Raw genomic sequence first — 24,479 nt, forward strand, 5'->3', positions numbered from 1 at the left:
GATGTCCCACACGCTTCAGGTACTTTACCACCACATCTTTCTACACACAAATAATACGGTATATTGTATCAGTAGCTGTATCATTATACACGTTTCTAGATAAAGTACACTTATGTATAAGATGTCTATATAACGACAATTGTGAAGTATATGACAGTCAATACACATGTGTATCCGTAAAGTACACTTGTTTACAAGACATGTAAAATACACATGTGTATCCGTAAAGTACACTTATGTACAATACATCTATATAACGTCAATTCTGAAGTATATGACAGTCAATACACATGTGTATCCGTAAAGTACACTTAATCAACAACATAGGTTTTAAAACACAGACCTCTTGTTCAATTAGATGAACCATGCATTAAAGAACAAAATGGTCAAAATCGGAATAAAACTACCACATGCGTTATAAAGTGTCTCAATTTATTATATAATTTCCTCAAATCGCTAGAATATTATACTTTTATTTGTATTTGCATCTTCGACGACAGTAGGCTTATTGTCAAGATCAACAATCAAATGAATTCCTTCACCAAATGTAACCTGAACATTATTTTTTTTCGAAATCCATCTAATCACCTGAATCAAATTAGTATAGTTAAATAAACGGCTTTCACAACTTTTAAAATTATACAAAACTCTTTCATGGTTAAAAAATGCAGTTGTACAACGATAATATACAACTGTTTCATAACCAACTTCAAGTTTAATATTATACACTGTTAATACACATACGTATAATAGCACGAAAATACACATGTGTAAATGTCAGCAATTGTACTGATCTTCTCAAAGTATGTAATCAGCAACACTATTTCAATCACTACCTAAAACCCCCAATAATAGTCAACTACACATGTGCGGATACATCCTCTAATAATGTTTTTTTTTTCAAGCGGTACACCATGAACTACGATTAGAACAAGTAGGCATGCCCCTGTGTCGCAAAACAGAGTATAATTATGACATTCATTGTTAGAACCCTAAATTAACTTACACTATTGTTATAATCTGAACTAAACTTCAATTAAACAGACAAATCATATGGATTAAAAGCTACAAAAACCAACCTACTATAACAACTACGACTCTTTATACACACATTCAAATAAAACCCTAGATTTTAAATGCAGGAATTCAAGGAAGAAACACACAAAATATACACAATCGGAATGCTCGGTATACTATAAACAACATTACCTTGCTGTGAATCAAGAAGATTAAATCACACTACCAGATTTCGACGTTCAACAGGCCGGAAGAAAATTTTGTACGTCGCCTTTTAACCTTCTAGAGAGAGAAAGGGATTGGTATATATAAAGAATATTGATTTGATCTCCTCTAACTGTTTTTTTTAATCTTATCTCCTATAAAGAATTACAAGAATGCCCTTATTCGGTTATTTCAAATCAATTTATTGTTTTATTTAATTTAAAAACCATTTAAATCCTATAATCAAGATCTCATCATCCAACGGTCAGGATCTGTTCGTTTTTGTTCGCATTTTAAACACTGTTCACTCTTGATCCCTACCCCTCTACCCTATATATATATATATATATATATATATATATATATATATAACTAACCTACACAAGGGACAATTTCTAGAAACAGGGGCTCACATGTAGGCCCAATTAAACGTCAAAATTCTTTTGTTAAAGCCCAACGTTTTGGGTCGTTGTAGCGATAAGCCTGATTTTTTTTATAAGGCATGGCAAGCCACTGGGCCACCACCACACCGCCGTCCACTGCTGCTGTGTTGCAGTCGACAGTCCGATGGTGCCTTCTGTACTGCCCCCTTTGTTGCAGCTTTAGATTTTGTATTCTTCTAAGTTTTTTTTTTCTTTTCTCATTTACATCAAAGTATGACTAGTGTTATTTGTTTTGTTTAATTTTAAGGTAAATTACTTTTTGAGTCCTTGTGTTTTAGTAGTTTTAACTAATTGAGTCAAAAAACAAAAAGTTTAACGACCTGAGTCCCTATAAGCATTTTCATTAACCATTTGAGTCCTTTTGAGTCCAAATTTTAACCTTTTGAGTCCAATTTTTTGGACTCAAATCGTTAAAAAATAAACAAAATTGGACTCAAAACGTTATAAAATAAATGGCTAGGGACTCAGGGCGTTAAACATTTTGATTTTGGACTCAAGTGGTTAAAACCACTAAAACACAGGGACTCAAAAAGTAATTTACTCTTAATTTTATTTAGGGGTTTTTTGACAACTTCTGAAGGGTAAATGCTTCCGTTCAAGACAAATGTCTAATCAATTCAGATAAGTGGTTTTAACTATTTAGACTTAGTATAATCTGCTCGCGAAACAAATAGTCTGAACCATTAAGTGTTGAATCAGTAATAGATCTAAACCATTAAGAGCTTCGTTAAGAGCTAAACAAACAACCTGTAATTTAATTATTTCTTGTTTAATTTTGTTTATTTTTATAAAAAAATTGTTTGGTTAATGGTTTTCTTAAATTTATGAACTTGTCACCGGATTCGCTTTTTATCATATTTATTTTTATCTTACCCATTTTCTATTAGATTTATTTTTCTTTTCTAACAAATATTACTAGACCCACTATTGTCTACACGTATTTATTGTTTCCATTATAAGAGAATGTGTAGTGGTTAAGTCCCATAACCCTTATAGATGTGGGGTTATACAACACGTGACAAATGTGTAAGAAAGGGGGTTATATAACTTGAGTGTGTAGTAGGGTTATACCATTTCAATTATACATATATGTATATATGTGTGACAGAGAGAAACCAAAGTTCGCGCCGCTATGCGTATCACGACCATGCTCCATAACCCCTTGTAACGTAGGAGGGGGTATTTCGGGGCGCCATGGGCCATTTTAGCCCAATATAGTGCTATATAACCCCCTACTACGCATGGCCTAATGCTTATAAAATTACATAACAAGTTGATGTATGTGCAGAGAAGTTTCCACTTATGGTGTCTCAGTTAGGTTACATTGATATAGAAATCGTTCACTTTCTTACTACGTTCAAACACGACAAGAAGACATTATAGAGGAAATTTGTAACGTATATTCCTTCAAAAGGACCACATTAACACGTCAACATTGTTACATACACACGTTTTGAAAGTTTAATTGTAAAACATGTGCACGAAGTATGGTATCATCTATATGTGGTCCTAACAAGAATACTCAAACTCTTGTCGTCCTTTCTATGTGTTTTTGTCTTTACTTAATCACCAATCTTGAAATTAAATAAGATTTTTATTTGAGTTTTAGTTTTTTAAAGAATGTTCCAAACATGACATAATACGAAGATATTTTTAGGAAAGTTCCTTCTCTAACTGGTTGTGTCAAATGAGTTGTATCCGTTGATTCGTAGGTTGAAACCAACAAAAAACTTGTAAATTTTACACAACCCAAGAAGTCATGTTAAACACATGAATTTAAGCACGACACACATATTCGTAGGTTAACACACACGTACATGTTTAACTTGAATTTTATTTCATTCTTAACCTTTGTTACAAATTTACAAAAGAAAAAACTTAAATGTTCATTTTTCTTTATCATTTAAAAATTATTGCAAAAAAATATTCAATAAGTTTGTGTTTAGACATTAAACACGTCTTTAGAAATTCTTCTTTTACAGCTAAAATCACAACATATGCTATTTGCAGAGTTGAACCTACATTTTTAGTTGGTTGAGGAATATACCATTTTATCCACAGACTATTTCTTTGGGGACCCCCTTTAGAAGTAATAAGTGAAACCCTTCTATTCACGAAGTATGGTTGCAAAAGTCGCTAGGCGCTCCCTAGTCGTATTCGGGAGTACTCGGGAGCTACTCGGCCTAGGCCGAGATTACTCGGGAAGTAATGGGCCTAGGTGAACGGTACTCGGGCCACGACAGCCTACCTTGTAGCGAGTACTCCAAGCCTAGACAGGACTTTTACAACCATGCCAAAAACCCATTAAATTGACTTAAGCCTGACCATTTAAATAAACTTGTGTATAGACTCGAGTTATTTAAACTAAACCTAAACCCGTAAATTTGATAGTGTAAATGGTATAAGAAATTTACGCTACTAACTTCAAGTCATTTACATTTTTCATTCCTATCAAGTTTGAACGTTGTGTCATTTAGGGGTTGTTTGACAACATAACATCTGAATGATTAAATGCCGAACTAGTAAGATGTCTGAACCATTAAGTGCTGAACTAGTAAGAGGTATAAACCATTAAGAGCGAGTATAAAGTTTAACCGTTCAGAGACAAATGTCTGATCAATTCAGATGAGGTGTTAACCATTCAGACTTAGTATAATGCTTAATCATTCAAAGACAATTGTCAAAACCATTCAGACATCGACTTGTGAAACAAACAGTCTGAACCATTAAATACTAAATCAGTAAAAGATCTCAACTATTAAAAGCCCCCGTTAAAAAGTAAACAAAGGCCCCTTACTCTATTCAAAACTAAAAAAAGGGTATTTAAGGCATTAAGCTCAGTAAATAAAAAATAAATATATAAAAATAAAAAAAAAATCAAAGAAAAAAAAAAGTAAAAGAAAAAGGGAAGCGTGTTACGATGTACCGACCCCTCACGTGACTCTTCCAACTCCACGACAAAACCGACACGTGTCCGTTCTTTATCCATTTACCCTTTATAAACCAAACCCAATCATAAGACTCCATATCAACCTCCAAATCTGTAACGGAACATCAACAAAGAAATCAAATCATCCGTACTTTCTCTCTCTAGAAAAAAAAATGGCTGCAAATCTCATACCAATTCAACCATCACTCATCATCAAAGCATCTGCCGCAGCCACCACCACCACCACCACCAACCACAAGTCGGATCCGCAACCGCCACGCAAGAGTTGGTGGACCCCACTCTTTGGCTGGTCCGCGGATCCTGACTACATTGAGTCCATAAACAATGATCAAACCAAGATGAACAGTAATAGTAACAGTAGCGGTAACAGTTTTTCTGTGAGATCTGGTGCAGGTTCTGACCCTGATCAGGGTCAGAAACTGACCAGATCTCGTGTTTCTTCAGCGAACTTTACCGAAGAAAAGGCGAGGAAGCTTAGGATGTTGACGGTGGAGACGGAGTCATTTCACGATGCGATGTATCACTCGGCGATTGCTTCTCGCCTCGCTTCGGATTTCTCGGATCGGTCTGATTGGTGATTTAGGGTAACCGGATTAACTAAAGTTCTAGATGGTTTCTTTTTTCTTTTTTTTTTTTTTTTTTTTGAATTTAGTAACTGTTATTTTAAAATGTTACTACGTAGTGAGTAGATTTGGAAAATGAAAGGGGGACGTTGATAACTTGATATCATCATATTGTTATCATATACTAATGTTTTTATATTATTTGGGATAATGTGTATATAAATAAAGTATTGTTGATGTCATCATAAAGTAATCATGTAGTGTTCTTGATATTCTTGAAATAATGTGTATATAAATAAAATATTTGTTTCAAGTTAAATAAAGACTAGTTGAAAGGTGGTTAGTTAGTTTTAAATTGTTGATACAGACGTAATTCGTGCTTTATTTGACGTTACTCATTGTTTAATTTGTATTATTGATACAAGTTGTAAACAAGAACTTCTTGTGTTTATCGCCTTCTAGAGTGTCCCTAGACAAAAGCTATTAATTGCGTCGTGAATAGTATAATAACTGTATCATACGTTACGTAGGTTGATTAATATATGAACGGTTTTAGTTGTTAAGTAAATATGACTATTATAATTATATAAACGGTCATATTTATTGATGGGTTTTAGAATGGTTGGATTAATATATACGTTACCTCTTTTGATTTTTTTTTTTTGGAAGGAAAAGTCAAAGGGTTAATATTGAAATGACTTTATATATGTTACGAATTTACATCGACATAGTTGGTAAACGTGCAATAAGCTGCGTCGTTATCTCTTTTTGAATAGCAAAACTAAGTTTTTTGATTACCTCTCCCTGTGAGTGCTACGAGTGAGGAGGATTCATTTGTTTGTTTGTTAACATCTTTTGATGAAAACGAACAACCCGGGACGAGTAATGGTAAAATGATTTGGGCATGGGACTAGTTAAAAAAAAAACTTACGGGTTTGAGATGAGTATGCTAGTATAGCATTTGGTAAACTTATTTATTGGTATCAAAGTCGAATATATTATGCATGGGGGAAGATCCTCTAAAAAAAATAGGCTTTGTTTAAATAGCCTTAGACCGTGGGGTATGATAGGACGGAGGTTTGGGGCATGGGTTGACATGTGGCTTGAGTGGGCTTCGCTGGGGTGACCCACATTGATGACGGTATGGTAGGGCGGGGGTTTGGGGCGTGGCCAGCCCAAACTTTATTTTTAAAACAAAAAATTTAAATTTTTTAATAATGTTTTTTAAATAAAGAAAATTACATAAAAAAATTACTAGTGCTTGTAATATTTTTTCTTTATCTCTTCTCTCGTCTCCAACATTAGTTCCAACTCTTCACCTGATAGGTGATCGATGGGCTGTGCTAGAAATTTCATATCATCTCGTCTTTGTTTCAGGGCATCCCGAGCTTCTTTGTTCTTCCGAATTTCGGCCCTTTGTTGTTGGAATACGTTGAATGTATCTAACTTGCTTGCAATGTCATTCAACTAATCGTTGTAAACTCCCCTACGCGAGCCCAAACTCCTAACTGAAGGCGATGTCGTACCCGATCTTGATTTTTGAGCGCGCCTTTTTGCGGCATCTCTTCCGTATTCAGGCCGGTTTGGCGAATCATCCAGAAAGTCCTCCAACTCTTGATCTCGTGCATCATATTGGGCTTGGGACGAGGGTGTCCTTGACCTTTTAGAAGACGTGTTAGTTTCGCTACCACTGGGGATATTCGCCCACTTGGGATGTAACTTACAAATTTCCCAACAATGAATGCAACGGAAGTAGCTCCCCACATTCGTTTTGTATGTAACCAATGCATTTGTCACAAAGTCGGCTTCGGTTTCACCACTTTTTGGGTTTTGCTTTCCCTTATGTAAAAAACCACTAAATTTGGTGAGTTGCCCGCTTATCTCGGTCCACTTCGAGGATAAGCTATCATTTTCACGATAAAGCTCCCTTTCCATTTTTTTCATGGAATGCTTTACTAATTGATTCCCACAAATAGTTTCTATGTTGATAATTTCCTATTTTAATCAAAATAAAATTTAATATATTACAAAGTTATATAAAAAAACATAAATATTAAAATAAGGGCTACAACATATTTAAAAATACCTAAAGTTGGATGTTGAGATTGTTGAAGCCAAGCCCTCGCCAATGCAACTTCTTCATTAACGACCCATCTTTGTTGTTTTCGTTTGGCGCTTTCAAGTGCTTTCTCGGCCTCGGTTTTTTTCTTCTGACTTCTCTTATTCATGGGTTTTCATGCGGAATGACCATCGATGGAGGGTTAAGTTTCGGGGACGGTTTCGGTTTGGGAAAGGTTGATGGACGTTTGTGAAAGGTTGATGGACGTTTGTGAAAGGTTGATGGGCGTTTGTGGAACGGACTAGGTATAGAATAGTCGGTGTGAGGGAAGTTAGTATACACACGATTCGAGAGATACGATGCGTAACCCGCCATATCGGGCATAGTGGAGTGTGTTAAAAATGGAGGAGGAATTGGACGATTTGGTGGTGGGCTAGGATTTTCTTGTAATGCTCATGGGTTGTTCGGGTCATAAACACGATTATGAGGATTCATTTTTCATATTGTGGTTGGATAAGAATTTTTTTTTAAATAAGATAGAGATGATTATAGAAGAGGGGGAGTAGTTGTCGTAAAAAAAAATGAATAGAAATGAGTTTTTATAGTGAAAAAATCAATTTTTTTTTTACACATAGCCGTTTGCCAACGGCTAGTTGTCTTGGCCAATCTCATCCTGCCATGTCACCTTGATAGACCCGCCCAACGCCCGGTCTTAAACTCCCGCCCAAGGGGCCACGCCCAAACCCAAGCCCACCCGGAGTGGTGGCTTGGACGTTTTCAGCCAACCCACGCCCCAACCCCCGCCCCATACCTCACAGTCTTAGAAGAATTAGGGTGGAAGGAGTGCTTCCTAAATGGGGAGTGATAAACTTTTCCCCTAACCAATAATATCATGCATTGTCAACCTCCCTCTTCACTCTCTATATTGCACTCAATCATTAGAGGTGCTTAAACACATGAAGAGTTGTAAACAATTTTAAAAATAAATCATAAATGTGTGATTGGTTGAAAGGGGTTGGGGTCCACCATTAACCCCCTCTCTCTCCTTTCCCTCTTCTCTTCCCACATTCGGTGAATACTCACCACACCCCCACTTCCCGCTCACCGATTTGAGGGTGGAAGCCCCTCACCGTGCGGCAAACATGGGTCACCGAAGAGGTCACCGAAGGTGCCCCTTCCACCCTTATAGAGATGATGATATGTGGTATTCCTATCAAGTAGGATGAAAGAGTATTTTGGTCCTAAAACATAGGACACAAAAAATCTAATACAAATAAATCTAACACAAAAAATCTAGTACAAAACAATATAGCATAAAAAATCTAGCACAAAAATTATAATAAAAAATCTACAAAAAAAAGTTCCATTACGGATATAATAGCTTGTTATACAACTATTTTTAAAATACAATAACTTGTCTGGTATGTGTGTGAAATTTCTAATTTATTAGTGCTAGATGATAAAACAATCAAAAAAGAATTATAAAATTAATTAAAATTAATTTTAATAAATTCAAGTGAACTCCTTTTATTTAAACTAGAGTTAAAAATAAGCTCGCGCAATGCGGCAGTCAACAATTTGCCGTGCGATGTAGTGGTTTTTTACGGTTTCGTTAATGTACCCGGTACAAAAAATACTATATTGCGAATACAACTTAATTTTCAACAATGTTTTTGCCTCCATGTTGAGAAAGCATAAAAAGAAATATCATACTCGTACGCATGTTCAAAGGGTATCGGTTTTGTTCCTCACGGTAAAGAAAAGTTATTGTACTGGGTACCAAAAAATACCATATTGCGAATACAACTTAATTTTCAATGAAAGGTTTGCCTCCATGTTAAGAAAACATAAAATGAATACGGTACCGCTACCGATATTTAAAAGGTATCTGTTTCGATCCTTCCGGTAAAGAAAAAAAATTAAATATATTTATCATGGTTGAATAAAATTACAACTGAAAAAGAAAATAATTATAGCAACAAAATATTAAGTTTACAAAATACAAATAAATTATTTATAAAAACTATATTATAAAGAAAAATGTTGGTGCACTTGTGTCTGTACTTTGTCTGTATCTTGTCGATATAAAACGATGTCCTTCGTTAGTCTTGTAAGTTTGACCAAGTCAACCATCCTCCTGGTTTGACTTGGCCAAACAGTTAGTTCATGATTGTAACTTGTCTGTGTCGAAGGATGTCTCATCGAAGGATAGTTTAGATCCTTCGATGAGCTCGAAAGATGAACCTCGATAGATCATCCTTCGAGATATACGTATGTCCTTCGACAGGTTTAACATCGATAGATGATCCTACGGTCATCTATCTGATCCTTCGATCAGCCTACATGATCCTTCGGACAGACAATCTGTGTTGGGTATATATACCCGTGTAGTGTGTTCATTTTATTGTAGACAAGCAGATAAGTGAGATAGAGAGATAGAACACACACACACTGTTAGAGAGTTTACAAAACAGATTTGTAAACATTGAGCTTGTAACCGAACCTTTCATACGTATTAATACAAGTGATGTTAATCGGTGAATATTGTGTGTCTTGTGTTTGTGCTTGTTTCATCTCGGTTTGCACTCTAGCTTGGATTCCGCACTTGCTAGTGTGTTTCTCATAACAAGGTTAAGGTTTGACCTTATCCTCCGAGGGACCTACAAGTGGTATCAGAGCTTTGGCTCTTTTCCTTGTTAAAACCGAGTTTTTACAAGACTTTGGAGTGTTTGGACACATGGTTTAGCACCCGTTTTTAGTGTTTTTCTCGCATTTCTTGACATAAAAACGTGTTCTAAACTAACTGGGTGTGTTCAAGGACGGGTTGGGTAACTTAAAACTTGTTTTTAAGAAACTTGGTGATTTCCGGCCAAAATTCCGGTGTGCTCCGGTGACCGGATTTTCTGGATAAGACTTTCCATTTTAGGCAATATTTTATTTGAAAAGTCTGAGTTGGTAGAAAGCATGGTCTGATCATACCCTTCTGCCGAAAGTTGACTACCAACCCATCACCTTTTTCACCAACCTGTCATTTTTCTGTCAGTTGTGTCAGTAGTGATCGAAGGATATCCTTCGAAATCGAAAGATCATCTTTCGATCAAGGGAGTTTCAATAGATAATCATCTTTCGAACAGTCCTTCGAAGTCTGAGACTTATCCTTCGATCCAGGGAATCTATTCGAAGGATATATATTCGAAAGATAAGGATCTTTCAATTGTGAATCTTTCGAAATCATTGTTCGAAATTCAACAGTGATCTTTTGAACACTGTTGATCCTTCGAACAAGTGTTGATCCTTCGATTGTGGTCTGTTTAGATTTAACAAGTTTGTGTTTTTCAGATCTTTCGAGCTTGGATCATTCGGCTGGCTGTTATCTTTCGGGATATTCATATAGAATTCATTCTTCTTATCAAACATGAATCCGAGTTGGTGGGGAACTCCGGCTCCAGATAGTGGAAAATACACAAGTACAGGTTCCACTCCCTCATGGTGGGGTACACCGGCTCCAGACAGTGGAAAGTACACGAGTACAAGTTTATCTCCTTCATGGGCCGAATCTCCGGTATCGACATCTTCACAAGCAAATGCCATAACGTCAGGTCAATGGGCATTAGTATCAAATCAAACTCCGAGCATTCAAAGTATCTTATTGAGCGAAAGCGAAACCGGAAGTTTGAATCGACCTCCTAAGTTGATGCACTTGAACGAGTATCCGGGCTGGGTTGATAGATTTCGTACATACGTACTTGGTCAAAATACCGAACTGTGGATACGTTTCACTACAGATTTCGATCAAGCTATAGAGGTTGCTGCTTCAGATACTGCTACGTTTGCCGATCTTCCTGAAGATCAAAAGAAAACGTATGATCTGGAAAAGAAAGCATACGCCATTCTCACTCAGGCGTTAAGCAAAGATATCTACCACCAGTTTGTCAGTTTCAAGACAACGAAGAAGCTGTGGGACGGTTTGAAAACCAGAGGAGTAGGGAATGAAGCAACACGTCAATTGCGTCATGATCTTCTCAAGAAAGAATTTGACTGTTTCACGTGCATGGATAAGGAGTCTTTGGGAGACATGACAAGCCGGTTTTATCACTTGCTTACAGAGTTGAACAATTTTGGAGTAGCGACAACTACAGCAGAGGTGGTGAAGAAGTTTGCTGATGCTTTGCCTCCCCAATGGAGTAGTTTCTTGGAAATCTTAAAGTATAACGGAGTATTGAGAACTACAAATATCAACGACTTCGTGCAGCTTTTAGAAAACAAGGATCAGGAGGAAACATTAAAGGCAAAAAGAGTTCCATTGCCACAGAATCCAGAAATGTATTATGGAACTTCCAGTTCTTCGTCCGCAAGAACCGGTCCACATGCTCCACTACAAACGGCGTTTGTCACAAGCACGGATATGTATGGCAATCCAGTGCAAGTTCCTGTTAAGCCAGCTCCCACCACAGACTTGTATGGAAATCCAATACAACCACCTCCTCCTCCTCCTGCTCAACAACATGCGTGTTATGGAGGAACATCATCTGCTGGTCAGCAATCAAAGCCAAATACAGTACAGCTCGACACTTCAAGCCTCTCTAAGGTCAGTGTAGAAGTAGCAAGGGAACACATGGAGCTGCTTAACACTGTAGTGAGCGCGTACTGTGGGTTGGTGGAAGGTCAGATTGGCAACATTAATCTGACACAAGAAGACTATCGGCAGATTGATAAGGAAGAGATGGACTTGATGGATATCAAGTGGGCCTTTGCTAGTGCTGTAAGAAGGGCAAAGGATTTCATGGAAAGTACTGGAAGAACCAGCTTGGAAAGCAAGAAAGACACCAAGTATGGGTTCGATAAACAGGCAGTAAAGTGCTTCAACTGTGGTGAACGGGGTCACTTTAAAAGGGAATGTACAAAGCCAGCACAGCACGGGAACCAGAATCCCTTCAGAAACCAAGGCAACCAGCAGAACCAGAACAGGAACAATGAGCGTACATTAATACCTGTCAACAACCAGAGTCAAGCTGGACCATCAAATGCCAACAGGGCACTTGTGGTTCAAGTGGATGAAGGTTGTGACTGGTCAATCCAGTTGAGTGGTGATGCTCAGGATGGTACAGCTTGTTTTGCTAGAATTGTGAAGGAGGTAGTTCACACCAGTGGTGGAGAATCTTCCGCCAGTGGTGGTGAATCTTCTGAAGATGAAGACTCTTCTGGGTACAGCAGGAGTGTTGATGAAGAATCATCCAGTTCAGGTGATGATCATGTGGGTGAGACAGCAAATGTTTCGGTTGATGCTGACATTGATGAGCTTTTGGAGGAAGCTGCAGCACTAAGTGATAGAAAATCTATTCTGGTGGATCAAGCTGCTTATTCTTCGTCTTCTTTCCATTCAGCCTTTATGGCTAATGTCGACGGTTCATCAAGTCAGGGTGTTCCAGGAGGAACTATCAGTAGTCATTGGATTGTTGATAGTGGGGCATCCAGGCACATGACTGGCGACATGAAGCTTCTCTACGACGTCAAATCTATTAGAGGAGGTTATGTTGCATTTGCTGGAGATAAGGGTGGTTATATTACGGGTGAAGGAATGATATCCAACGGGATTGTCAGCTTTGACAAGATCAACTTTGTGCAACAACTTGATCACAATCTTCTTAGTGTTTCTCAAATTTGTGACAAGCAATTCTCAGTACACTTTGATGCTAATGGATGTTATGTGCTGAAACCCGGCTTCAAAATTCCAAAAGAATGGATTCTCTTGTCAGCTCCAAGGATAAATGATTTGTACGTCCTTGATATGAGCCAAGCTATTACTACGTCTGCACAAGCAACTTGTTTCGTTTCCAAAGCCACAGAAAAAGACTCTATTTCTTGGCACAGACGAATGGGTCACATTCACTTACGCAAAATGAATCATTTGGTATCAAATGAATTGGTGAATGGTGTTCCTCTTAAAAATTTCCATCTTCAAGACGTCTGTGTTTCGTGCCAGAAAGGAAAACAAACGAAGAAACGACATCCTACAAAGAAGATCAACACGGTGGCAGTTCCTCTTGAACGTTTGCACATGGATTTGTTCGGTCCTGTCAAGCACAAGAGTATTCGGAATGATCAATACTGCCTCGTAATTACTGATGATTATTCAATATTTTCTTGGGTGGCGTTCATGGCACACAAGAGTGAAACCTTTGGCATTATCAAAAACTTGATCATTCAGATTGAGAATTTGTATAAGTTAAAGGTTAGGCGGATACGTAGCGACAATGGTACTGAATTTAAAAATCATGCCATGGCGGAGTTTTGCACTTCAAAGGGTATTGTTCATGAGTTTAGTGCAGCTTATACTCCTCAACAGAATGGCGTCGCTGAACGTAAGAACCGCACATTGATCAAGACTGCTAGGACAATGTTGGTAGAGTCGCAGTTGCCCATTCCATTCTGGACTGAAGCTGTGGCCTCTGCATGTTACACATTGAACCGAGTCCTTACAGTCAAAAGGCACAACAAGACCTGCTTTGAGCTTCTTCAAAAACGGAAACCAGATTTGTCTTATCTTGAACCGTTTGGAGCTCCATGTACAATCATCGATCCTAATGGAAAGTTTGGGGCAAAAGCAATTGACGGATACTTTCTTGGGTATGCCACCCCTAACTTACGAGTCTGGAATCTAGAGACTAAAAGGGTCGAGGAATGGTCTGAGGTCAGAGTACAAAGGCACAATTTGCCAGTCAAATGTCCTGGTCAGCCTTGGATGTTTGAGTACGATGACTTTTTCAATTCGATCAATGTTGAAGCCGTTGAAGAAAGTGCTGCGGCAAGGATGTTTTTCGAGAGTGACAATGCAACAGTTTCACCGGTGGTTCGTCCAATTCTTGTCAATCAAGAACCATCTTCGGTGAACAATAATACTCTCGACAATGAGGATTTTCATGATGCAACCGAGTTGAACGAATCTTCAGAGGATGATGAATTTCTAGATGCAGATCAAGAAGCTCCAACAGCAGTTCATGGTACTTCAGAGGGTACTCCTCCAGTGGATGCCCATAGAACAGCTGAAGCAACTGCATCATCCTCTTCGTCAATTCCGGTCATTGATTTAGTTGTTGATCTCAATCTCAACAACCTAGGTATAAATATTCCAGTTCCAGATAATCCAGAAACAAGGATTCATAATACCCATCCTCAACAAAACATCATTGGAAATGTGCAAAGTGGCATTCAAACAAGAAACATGTTGCGAAATAACAACAATGCAGGCCTGTATCCAGCTATTCGAGAATCCGGGCAACAAAACGCTTGGTCTTTCGCGTGTTATGTCTCACAGGAAGAAACAAGAACTTGGAAAGAAGCCATGAAAGATAACTCTTGGGTTGAAGCTATGCAGGAAGAGCTGCAACAGTTCCAGAAGCTTGGTGTCTGGAAACTCGTAGAGAAACCTGCTGGTTACAAGAAGATTGGTACTCGTTGGGATTTCAAATGCAAAAAGGATGACCGCGGAGTTGTTATCCGGAACAAAGCACGTTTAGTCGTTCAAGGTTTTCGTCAGATAGAAGGAATCGACTACAACGAAGTCTATGCACCTGTTGCACGTCTGGAAGCAATTCGGATCTTTCTGGCTTATGCCTCATTCAAAGGATTCAAGGTCTACCAGATGGACGTCAAAAGTGCATTCTTACATGGTGTGGTTGAAGAAGAGGTGTACGTCGAACAGCCTCCAGGTTTTGAAGATCCTATCCATCCCGATCGGGTTTGGTTGCTCAACAAAGCTCTCTATGGTCTACATCAAGCACCGCGAGCTTGGTATGCAACCTTATCTAACTATCTGCTGGAGAACGGTTTTCGAAGAGGTCTTATCGACTGTACTCTTTTCATCAAAGAACAAGATGGAGATCTTCTTCTGGTACAGGTATACGTTGACGATATTATTTTTGGTTCTACTAATGATGTCTTGTGTAGGAATTTCGAGCGCATTATGCAGGATAAATTCGAGATGAGTGCTATGGGGGAAATGACCTTCTTCTTGGGCCTACAAGTGCAACAAACTGAGTCTGGGATATTTATTCATCAGACTAAATATGTTGGTGACATCTTGAGCCGGTTCCAGATGTCTGATGCAACGCCCATTGGTACCCCACTGCCACAAAATCACGGAATTACTCCAGACTTGAAGGGTGAAGCTGTTAGTCCTTCCTACTATCGCGCAATGATCGGATCTCTTATGTACCTCACAGCATCAAGACCAGACATAATGTACCCAACGTGCCTGCTTGCCAGATATCAAGTCAACCCAAAGGCCTCACATCTTGCAGCTGTAAAAAGGATTTTTCGTTATTTGAAGGGTTACCCTGACACCGGTCTATGGTACCCTAGGGATAATAACTTTGAATTGGTCGCTTTCAGTGATTCTGATTTTGGCGGATGCAAAATCGACAGCAAATCCACAACGGCTGGATGTCAGTTTTTAGGAAATCGCCTAGTCACATGGCAGTGCAAGAAGCAGACGTGCGTCGCTACATCAACATGCGAAGCTGAATACATTGCTGCCTCAAGTTGTTGCTCCCAAGTTCTGTGGATCCAACAACAATTACGCGACTACGGTTTTGAATTCCTAACTACTCCTATTTACGTTGATAATTCTGCTGCATTACAGATCACTAGAAATCCTGTGCAGCACTCAAAGACCAAACACATCGAAATCAAATATCACTTCATACGTGATTGCTTTGAGAAAAGGCTAATCGATGTTGTTAAGGTCCACACCGATGACCAACGTGCCGACCTTTTTACCAAAGCCTTTGACAAATCAAGATTTGACTTTTTATTATTGGTAAACGGCATTAAGGTCAAGCAAGAGTAAACCAACATTGGAAAATCATTTTTGTAAATACCTTTGTGTTTTAAAATTGTCTTAGTTTATTGATTTTAGGGGGAGTAAATCTGAAAATTTGAAAATCCAAAAACATCGAAAAATTTCAAAAACACAAAAACAATAGAAAAACAAAAATGAGTTTCCTGGCGAGCAAAAGAGAAAATGATAGTACATCAGTGGTCTATCCAAACCTCTTTAAACCTTAAATGAAAAACGATAAGCAGCTCTATATAAGATGTATCGGTAGGCTCACAATCAGTTTAAAGTGTGCAGGGTGATATAAACTTAAATCGACTGAAGACCAGGTGGGAACCATTCATTGGCATATGGTCTTAGTACCGAAATTTCGTTTGATAGATTGCCGAGGTTCTGAGATATTCGGTCTTTATGCTGCTTTTCATCTGGGTATCATGGTTGTATCTTTTACCGAAAAATAACGGGGACGCAAGTCTAGATCTTCCATGATACTATACATACGTGTACATATCTCATACTGCATTCGACCTTAATAAGTGATAAACAATCACATGTCCAAACAAATAAGTGATAAAATATCACATTTATCCGGGAGTCAAGTTCGTCTCTCTGCTGTACGGAAGTACTGACCTGTTCACGGACTTGCTCCTGTGCCCTCATGCATATGAAAATCAAGTTCCTCATCAATAAGTGATTCTATCACATAGGGCTTGTTTTCAAATCAAAATAAGTGAGAATCTCACATCATATACGGTCAAACAGATGATAATCGGTATACTCACTGGTAAGATGAACCCTCGTGCATACCTTGATGTGGATGAACACCGGTCGGTAAGTATAAATCATACCTTAACGTATCCCCTCGCCATGATTACATCTGATAAGTTGAGCTTAAGTGGACAACAATACCGATAATTGTTATAGGATGCTTATCTTAATGTTAACTAACTGAACAACAAGAGCGTTTTGGCATGACCGTACACTGATATGATTCTCTTACCCTCGAAACTCGCAAAAAGAATGTCTGTATATATTTATTTACTGCTTAACTTTTATTGTCTTATTTTAAACAGTTTTGTCGTTTGGTGCATATCAGCACGACATTAGCGGTGATGTCGTTTGATAACACTCAAAGGATATTAAAATTGTTGTCTTTTAATATAAACTTTATAAAAGACAAACAGATTTTATTTCTATTTTATTTTCGATCGTACGATGTTGGATCTCGAGTCTTCGTTACCTGAAACCTGAACGAAAACCGAATTGACTAAATCTTCATAAACGGTCGAAATTTGCAAATTTTGAAAGTTAGAAACTAAAACTGACAAATTTATTAAACTTTCAAACTGTCGGACGGTGTTTGATTGTGACATGGTCATTCGTGTGTCATTTGTTTATACTAACTATATTCCAAGCAGTTGTTCTCATTACGCGTTTAGATTTCTTGCATGTGCAGATTCTAAAGGCAAGGAGAACATGGTCGATGACAAGCTTCGGAATGAAGACACGACGTGAAGGCTCTCAAAAGATGAAAATGATCGAGTTGCCGCTGACCATCATCAACACCACAAGGATCTCAAGCATTGAAGATCAAGTCATTCACGAGCATAACTCTAGGGGGAGCTTATGTTAAGGGGGAGTTTGTCAACACACTTCCTACATGATACGGGTAGTTTGTTGATACACTTTCTGCTTTCAAGACGTGAAGACTTTGAAGATCCTCTGACATTGAAGACTTGAAAGGACGTCAAAGACTTGAAGACACAAAGATCGAGACAAAGCTACAGCCAAGGGGGAGTTTGTTGGTGCACTTGTGTCTGTACTTTGTCTGTATCTTGTCGATATAAAACGATGTCCTTCGTTAGTCTTGTAAGTTTGACCAAGTCAACCATCCTCCTGGTTTGACTTGGCCAAACAGTTAGTTCATGATTGTAACTTGTCTGTGTCGAAGGATGTCTCAGCGAAGGATAGTTTAGATCCTTCGATGAGCTCGAAAGATGAACCTCGATAGATCATCCTTCGAGATATACGTATGTCCTTCGACAGGTTTAACATCGATAGATGATCCTACGATCATCTATCTGATCCTTCGATCAGCCTACATGATCCTTCGGACAGACAATCTGTGTTGGGTATATATACCCGTGTAGTGTGTTCATTTTATTGTAGACAAGCAGATAAGTGAGATAGAGAGATAGAACACACACACACTGTTAGAGAGTTTACAAAACAGATTTGTAAACATTGAGCTTGTAACCGAACCTTTCATACGTATTAATACAAGTGGTGTTAATCGGTGAATATTGTGTGTCTTGTGTTTGTGCTTGTTTCATCTCGGTTTGCACTCTAGCTTGGATTCCGCACTTGCTAGTGTGTTTCTCATAACAAGGTTAAGGTTTGACCTCATCCTCCGAGGGACCTACAAAAAATCTAAAGTTAAAAAAGGGAAATAAAGATAAGATAGTATTATATTACTATATATTATTACTATATATTAATCTATCTACTATAATAAAAGAAACCAACTTTTAGACACGTGTCATTCATTAAATGTATCCTCAAATATATACTTATCTTATATTAATTAAATAAATAAATAATAAATTAATATTAAATCTTATCATACTTTAATAAAATATTATCCTCAAATCTAAATTGTTAATTTAATATATTTTTAAAACAAATACCTCTTTTTCCTACTTATCTTATATTAAATATATAAATAATAAATTAATATTAAATGTTATCCAATTTTATTAAAAATATAGCTTTTTTATTATTTGGTATACAAAATTATACTTATTCAACTCGTGTAAAACGCGGGGTTTTTAAAAATTTATATTTTTTATTATTTACTATACAAAGTTACATTTATATAACACGTGTAATACACGAAGTTTTTAAATATATAACTTTTTATCATTTGTTATGTAAAATTAGATTTATTCAACACGTATAATACACGAGGTTTTAAGGATATATTTTTTTATTCTTTGGTAGATTTTTCAAACCGACTATACATGGGTTTTTTAAAAATACGACGTTTTTAGTATCTAATACACATGGTTTTTAAAGATATAACTCTTTTTAAATCTATTTAACACGTGTAATATATGGGATTTTTTAAGGAAGGAATTTTTTTTTTATTATTTGGTAGATTTATTCAACCCAATTATACACGGGTTTTTTAAAGATACATCGTTTTTAGTATTTAGAATACAAAATTGCATGTATTTAATCTGTGTAATACACATGGTTTTTAAAGATATAACTTTTTTATTATTTGATATATAAAATTACATTTATTTAAGTCGTACAATATACGGGGTTCATAAAGATCTAACTTTTTATTATTTAATATATCTAATTACATTTATTCAACTCGTGTAATACACGGGGTTATAACCTAGTTACTATATATTAATAAACGAATTGAAATGAATAGTGATTTTTATATTATAATAATATATAGTTTTTTAATACTTTTTTTTATTTTAATATTATAACAATAGTTATTTTCTTTACTTTTAAACTTTAATCCTTTTTTTAATATCAAGGGTTGAGATAAGCTTGGTGTCAACCGGTGTGGAACCAGTATTAGTATCAAAAATACCGGGACGGTTATGTTCGGTATCAGTACATAAAGGTAAAAACTGGCACTAATACAGAAAACGCCAAAAGTTGGTGCCGAATTGATATTGGAAATCTTTTGGTTCGGGAAATTTAGTGCTGCTACCCGGTACCATTTGTTCATCCCTGATCACGGTTACTGTACGAACAACGGTATCGTACAACTTTTTTTTGTTGATTTTCTTCAACTTTTAATTTATTATTTTTTTAGTTTCAGGGGTAGGTATGAGCTCGGTGTCAACCGATACAGAATACCGGTTACGGTACGGGTATATTAAGGTAAAAAACGGTTGTGAACCGGTACCAGGAATGCAAAAGTCGGTACCGAATTGGTCCTTAAGATCTTTCGGTTCGAAAAATTTGGTACCGGTACCCAAAACAATTTGTTCATCTCTGACCATGTGTTTCATACGAACAACATCGTTACCATACAACTTTTTTGGTTGATTTTCTTTCGGTTATCTTTTAGTGTTTTTTCTACATTTTCTTTTTATTCTTGTCAGCAGTTCCGTTCGCAAGACGCTCGTAGTGATTTCAAAACATATGTAAACAGGACTAAATAACAAAAGAAATTCGTCGCAACGCAACGAACTTTTTTAAACCTATATATATTAAAAATAGAGGCTAATGAATAGTAATTTTAATATTATAATAACATATAGTTTTTTTAATATTTTTATTAATTTAATATTATAATAATAGTTATTTTCTTTACTTTTTAACTTTAATCATTTTTTTTAATATCACGGGTTGGGATAAACTTGGTGTCAACCGGTATCGAGCCAGTACGGGTATCGAAAATACTGGTACGGTCCTGTTCGGTATCGGTACATGAAGGTAAAAACCGACACTAATACAGAAAACACCAAAAGTTGGTGCTGAATTGATATTGGAAATCTTTTGGTTCGGGAAATTCAGTGCTACTATCCGGTATAATTTGCTTATCCCTGATCACGGGCACTGTACGAACAACAACGGTATCGTATAACTTTTATTATTGAGTTTCTTCAACTTTTAATTTTTTCTTTTTTTAGTCTCAAGGGTAGAGATGAGCTCGGTGCCAACCGATACATAAGCAGTACTGATACCGAAAATATCGGTTACGGTACCGATATATGAAGGTAAAAAACGGTAGTGAACCGGTAACAGGAACGACAAAAGTCGGTATCGAATTGGTACTTAAGATCTTTCGGTTTGCTACCGGTACCCACGACCACGGGTTTCATACGAACAACATCGTTACTATATAACTTTTTTGGTTGATTTTCTTTTGCTTATCTTGTATTGTTTTTTTTCTACATTTTCTTTTTATTCTTGTTAGCAGTTTCGTTTGCAAAGCGCTCGTAGTAATTTCAAAATACATTTAACACAAACTAAATAACAAAAGAAATTCGTCGCAACGCGGCGAACTTTTTAAAACCTAGTTTATGCAAAATCATAGTCTTTAAAAATCGAAAAACCGACCATGAAAAATGGTTATTACTAATTCCAAGTCAGGGAACCGGTCTATTTGTGCACAAACTATCCCTTTTTGAGTTTTTCCCAAAATTTACACACTTTTGTTTCGAAAATTCCACCCCTTTTATCATCCACCACCGTTCCAATTTTCCCCAATAATCCAATTTCCAGTGCAACGGATTCCACAATCGAGTAATCGAATTCGGCTTACAGGTAATTTGAAATCGAAATTTTGGTTCTTTTTTAATTTGTTATGCATGCGATGGGTTTCAGTTTAGGGTTTTCGCGTTTATATGAATTGGAGTTTTCTTGAAATTCTTGTTAATGTAAAGAAAAATAAATAATAAAAAATATATTTTGTTACCGTAAAACTTCATGTTGTTAAAGTCACCTGGACCCATCACCACCTGCTCCTCAAATATTATGGGACCCACCGCCACTTCTAACAAGTTGTGGAGCTGATTTTGTGGAAGTTGAGGGTGGGGGGTTAGGTTTTTTGGAGAGGTATATTTTTTAGGGGCTAAATTGCACTTTTCGTCCTTTATGTTTTAATCTTTCGACAGGCGCTGTCCTTTAAGTTTAAAAATTACACTGTATGTCCTTTATGTTTGCAATCATTAACGGACGGTGTCCTTTCAGCTAAACCCAGTTAACTTTTTTAAGTTAAAACCCCTCACGTGTAACTTTGTAAAACTTCTTAACAGCAGGGACCATATGTGCAATACCCAAATTCTGTTGGACCAAATTTAAACCACATCGATTCATCATCATCACTTGATCCTTATCCACCACTTTCATCTACAATCAGGGGCGGACATATATATAGCCCAAGGTGGGCGGGCGCACCCCCGGGAAAAAAAAATTTAGTGCTATTTTGCGTTGAAAATCACGTCCGCACCCCTTGGATTTTTTCGTCCGCACTCCTTGGATTTTTTTATCCGCACCCCTTGAAATTTTTCGTCCACACACCTTAGGTAAAAAATGTTTTCGATTTATATTTTAAATTTTTTAGTAAACTCTAATTAAAAAAACTACCTAAATTATATAAACTTATACTACCCAACTTAACCCAAATACCCAATACCTTAACCCACTATTTCATTAAACATAATTAGCCCACTAATTACTAGCCCATTAACCAAACTCAACCTAAGTTCAAACTATAATAATTAAAATAAGCCCAATAGTCCTTTAGAATTCATCCCGCCCTCCCTCTCTTGGGCCGTCTCCTACCAGCGATCATCGACCACAACAGCACGTCATCAGCAGCCGCGAACCACCGCCGTCCGACACCAAAGGGTAACAAAATTCTTAAATAGGCTTGAAATTTCATGTTTTTGACGTTGTTTATGGTTTTTTAGATGATTTTTAGGCTGATTATGTTGTTTAGATGATTTTTAGGGTGATTACACACGATTTCTAGAGTTGAAAATTAAAATTGAAACATTATTTTATGGAGCGATGAACTTATGCATCAATTTGTTTGTGATAGGAACCATGAGTAGGGACGTTATGGCGCAACTTCTTTTGTTTTACATGACCCGAACCGACCCGATACGAACCGATTTTTTTACTTATATACCTAGGGGCCTAAAATTTTTAAAAATATTTCGCACCCCCATGGAAAAATTCCTGGGTCCGCCGCTGTCTACAATATGAATCCATTATAAAAAGGGTTTAAATTCAGATCTTCTTTTCTTTAAAAATTCATTCATATGATGTATAGAATGCAGGCGATGAAGATAAAATTGGAACATGAATTAGACAACGATGATACAGTCCAGGAATACATATGCCCAAAATGTGAAAAAAAAAGTTTATTCTTTGTTGGTTTATTTATCATATTGATCTCCTAACCACCGCCACCTCTTCACCCAAATCCTCTTTTCTTAATGAACCCAAAAATTGCCGGAAAACCAATCGCCGCCGCCAATACCATGGCGGTGCTCTTATGGACCTCGATCTGGACACACCCAATAGCATAACCCACCGCCGCTGCCACCCCATACCACGTCGTTGTAGACTTCAAATTCGCCACCATAGACTTACCCTCCATCCCCGTGTCAGTTGGATCTGGAAGCGCGACTAGTTCTGCGGTCAAATTTCCTAGATCTATAATCTAATTCTCAGTTTCTTCATGTTTCATTTGCAATTTTGGTTTAACCGTGTCAGTTGTGTCATTGTTGGATCTGGAGTTTCTCTTAGGGTTTCTTCATGTTTCATTTGCAATTTTGGTTATCTAGAGTTTCTCTTAGGGTTTGTGTGAGGGTATTGGGTTAGTGGTTGGATCTGAAGTAATGGTGAAGGGTATTGTTCAGAGTGGTGGATGTGGATTCGGTTGCTTATGGTGGATCAAGTGATGGGTGGATGTGGTTGAAGATGACAGTGGTGGATAAAGATTTAGTTTTGTAATAATTATTATAAGTTCGGTCCAACAGAATTTGGGTATTGCATATATGGTCCCTGCTGTTAAGGAGTTTTACAAAGTTACACGTGAGGGGTTAACATAAAAAAGTTAACTGGGTTTAGCTGAAAGGACACCGCCCGTTAATGATTGCAAACATAAAGGACATACAGTGTAATTTTTAAACTTAAAGGACAGCGTCTGTCGAAAGATTAAAACATAAAGGACGAAAAGTGCAATTTAGCCTTTTTTAGGGGGTTGAGGGTTTAGATTTTGGGTGGTGGTGAAGTGGATTTATTTTGTTGTGTTCACAGTGATTCTCATAGTTCTCACAATAAGAGTGGTTCTTAATTGAAACATATCCTAATACGATAAATAGTTTTGAGGTAACTTACCTGTATAATACGCCCTTTAAAATAAATAGAATAATAATAATAAATTATACGTTATCCAGCAAGTTTAATTAATTGTTTTTTATTCAAATCAATTATTTAACTCATAATTAGATAGAGTTTGAATGTTGCTTAATTTCCAAGTTATGAGAGGAATTCTATGAGTCGGTATAGGATACTTGAAATACAAGCATTCGAACGTTAGAGCATTCACATCCAATCCACTAAAAATATACATACATTCCACTAAAAAACAACTCCTATATCAATATATTTCCACTAAAAACAAATATTTTTTCTCTCTCCTTTTCAATATATATTACATTTTCTCTCTCCTTCACTCACAACCACTTTCAATATATATTAAAAAAGTATAGGGGGTGAACAGTGTCCCCCCAAATATACAGATGAACAGTAACATTTTCTCTCTCCTCCACTCACAACCACTTTTTATACTTCTTATATTTAAAAAACCCCCCACACAGATTTTGGTGGTTTGGATGAGAATGCTCTTAATAAATAG

At 37.0% G+C, this 24,479-nt stretch overlaps 1 protein-coding gene across 1 annotated transcript; it reads left to right on the forward strand.

The window, feature by feature from the left end:
- Positions 1-4,683: 4,683 nt before the first annotated feature.
- On the forward strand, positions 4,684-5,496 carry LOC110877231. Its single transcript, XM_022125390.2, has one exon. The coding sequence runs from the start codon at positions 4,767-4,769 to the stop codon at positions 5,190-5,192; it is 426 nt and encodes a 141-aa protein (XP_021981082.1). The 5' UTR covers positions 4,684-4,766; the 3' UTR covers positions 5,193-5,496.
- The last annotated feature ends 18,983 nt before the right edge of the window (positions 5,497-24,479 follow it).

The sequence above is a fragment of the Helianthus annuus genome, chromosome 9 (genome assembly GCF_002127325.2).
Source record: "Helianthus annuus cultivar XRQ/B chromosome 9, HanXRQr2.0-SUNRISE, whole genome shotgun sequence".
In the NCBI taxonomy this organism is placed as follows: domain Eukaryota; kingdom Viridiplantae; phylum Streptophyta; class Magnoliopsida; order Asterales; family Asteraceae; genus Helianthus; species Helianthus annuus.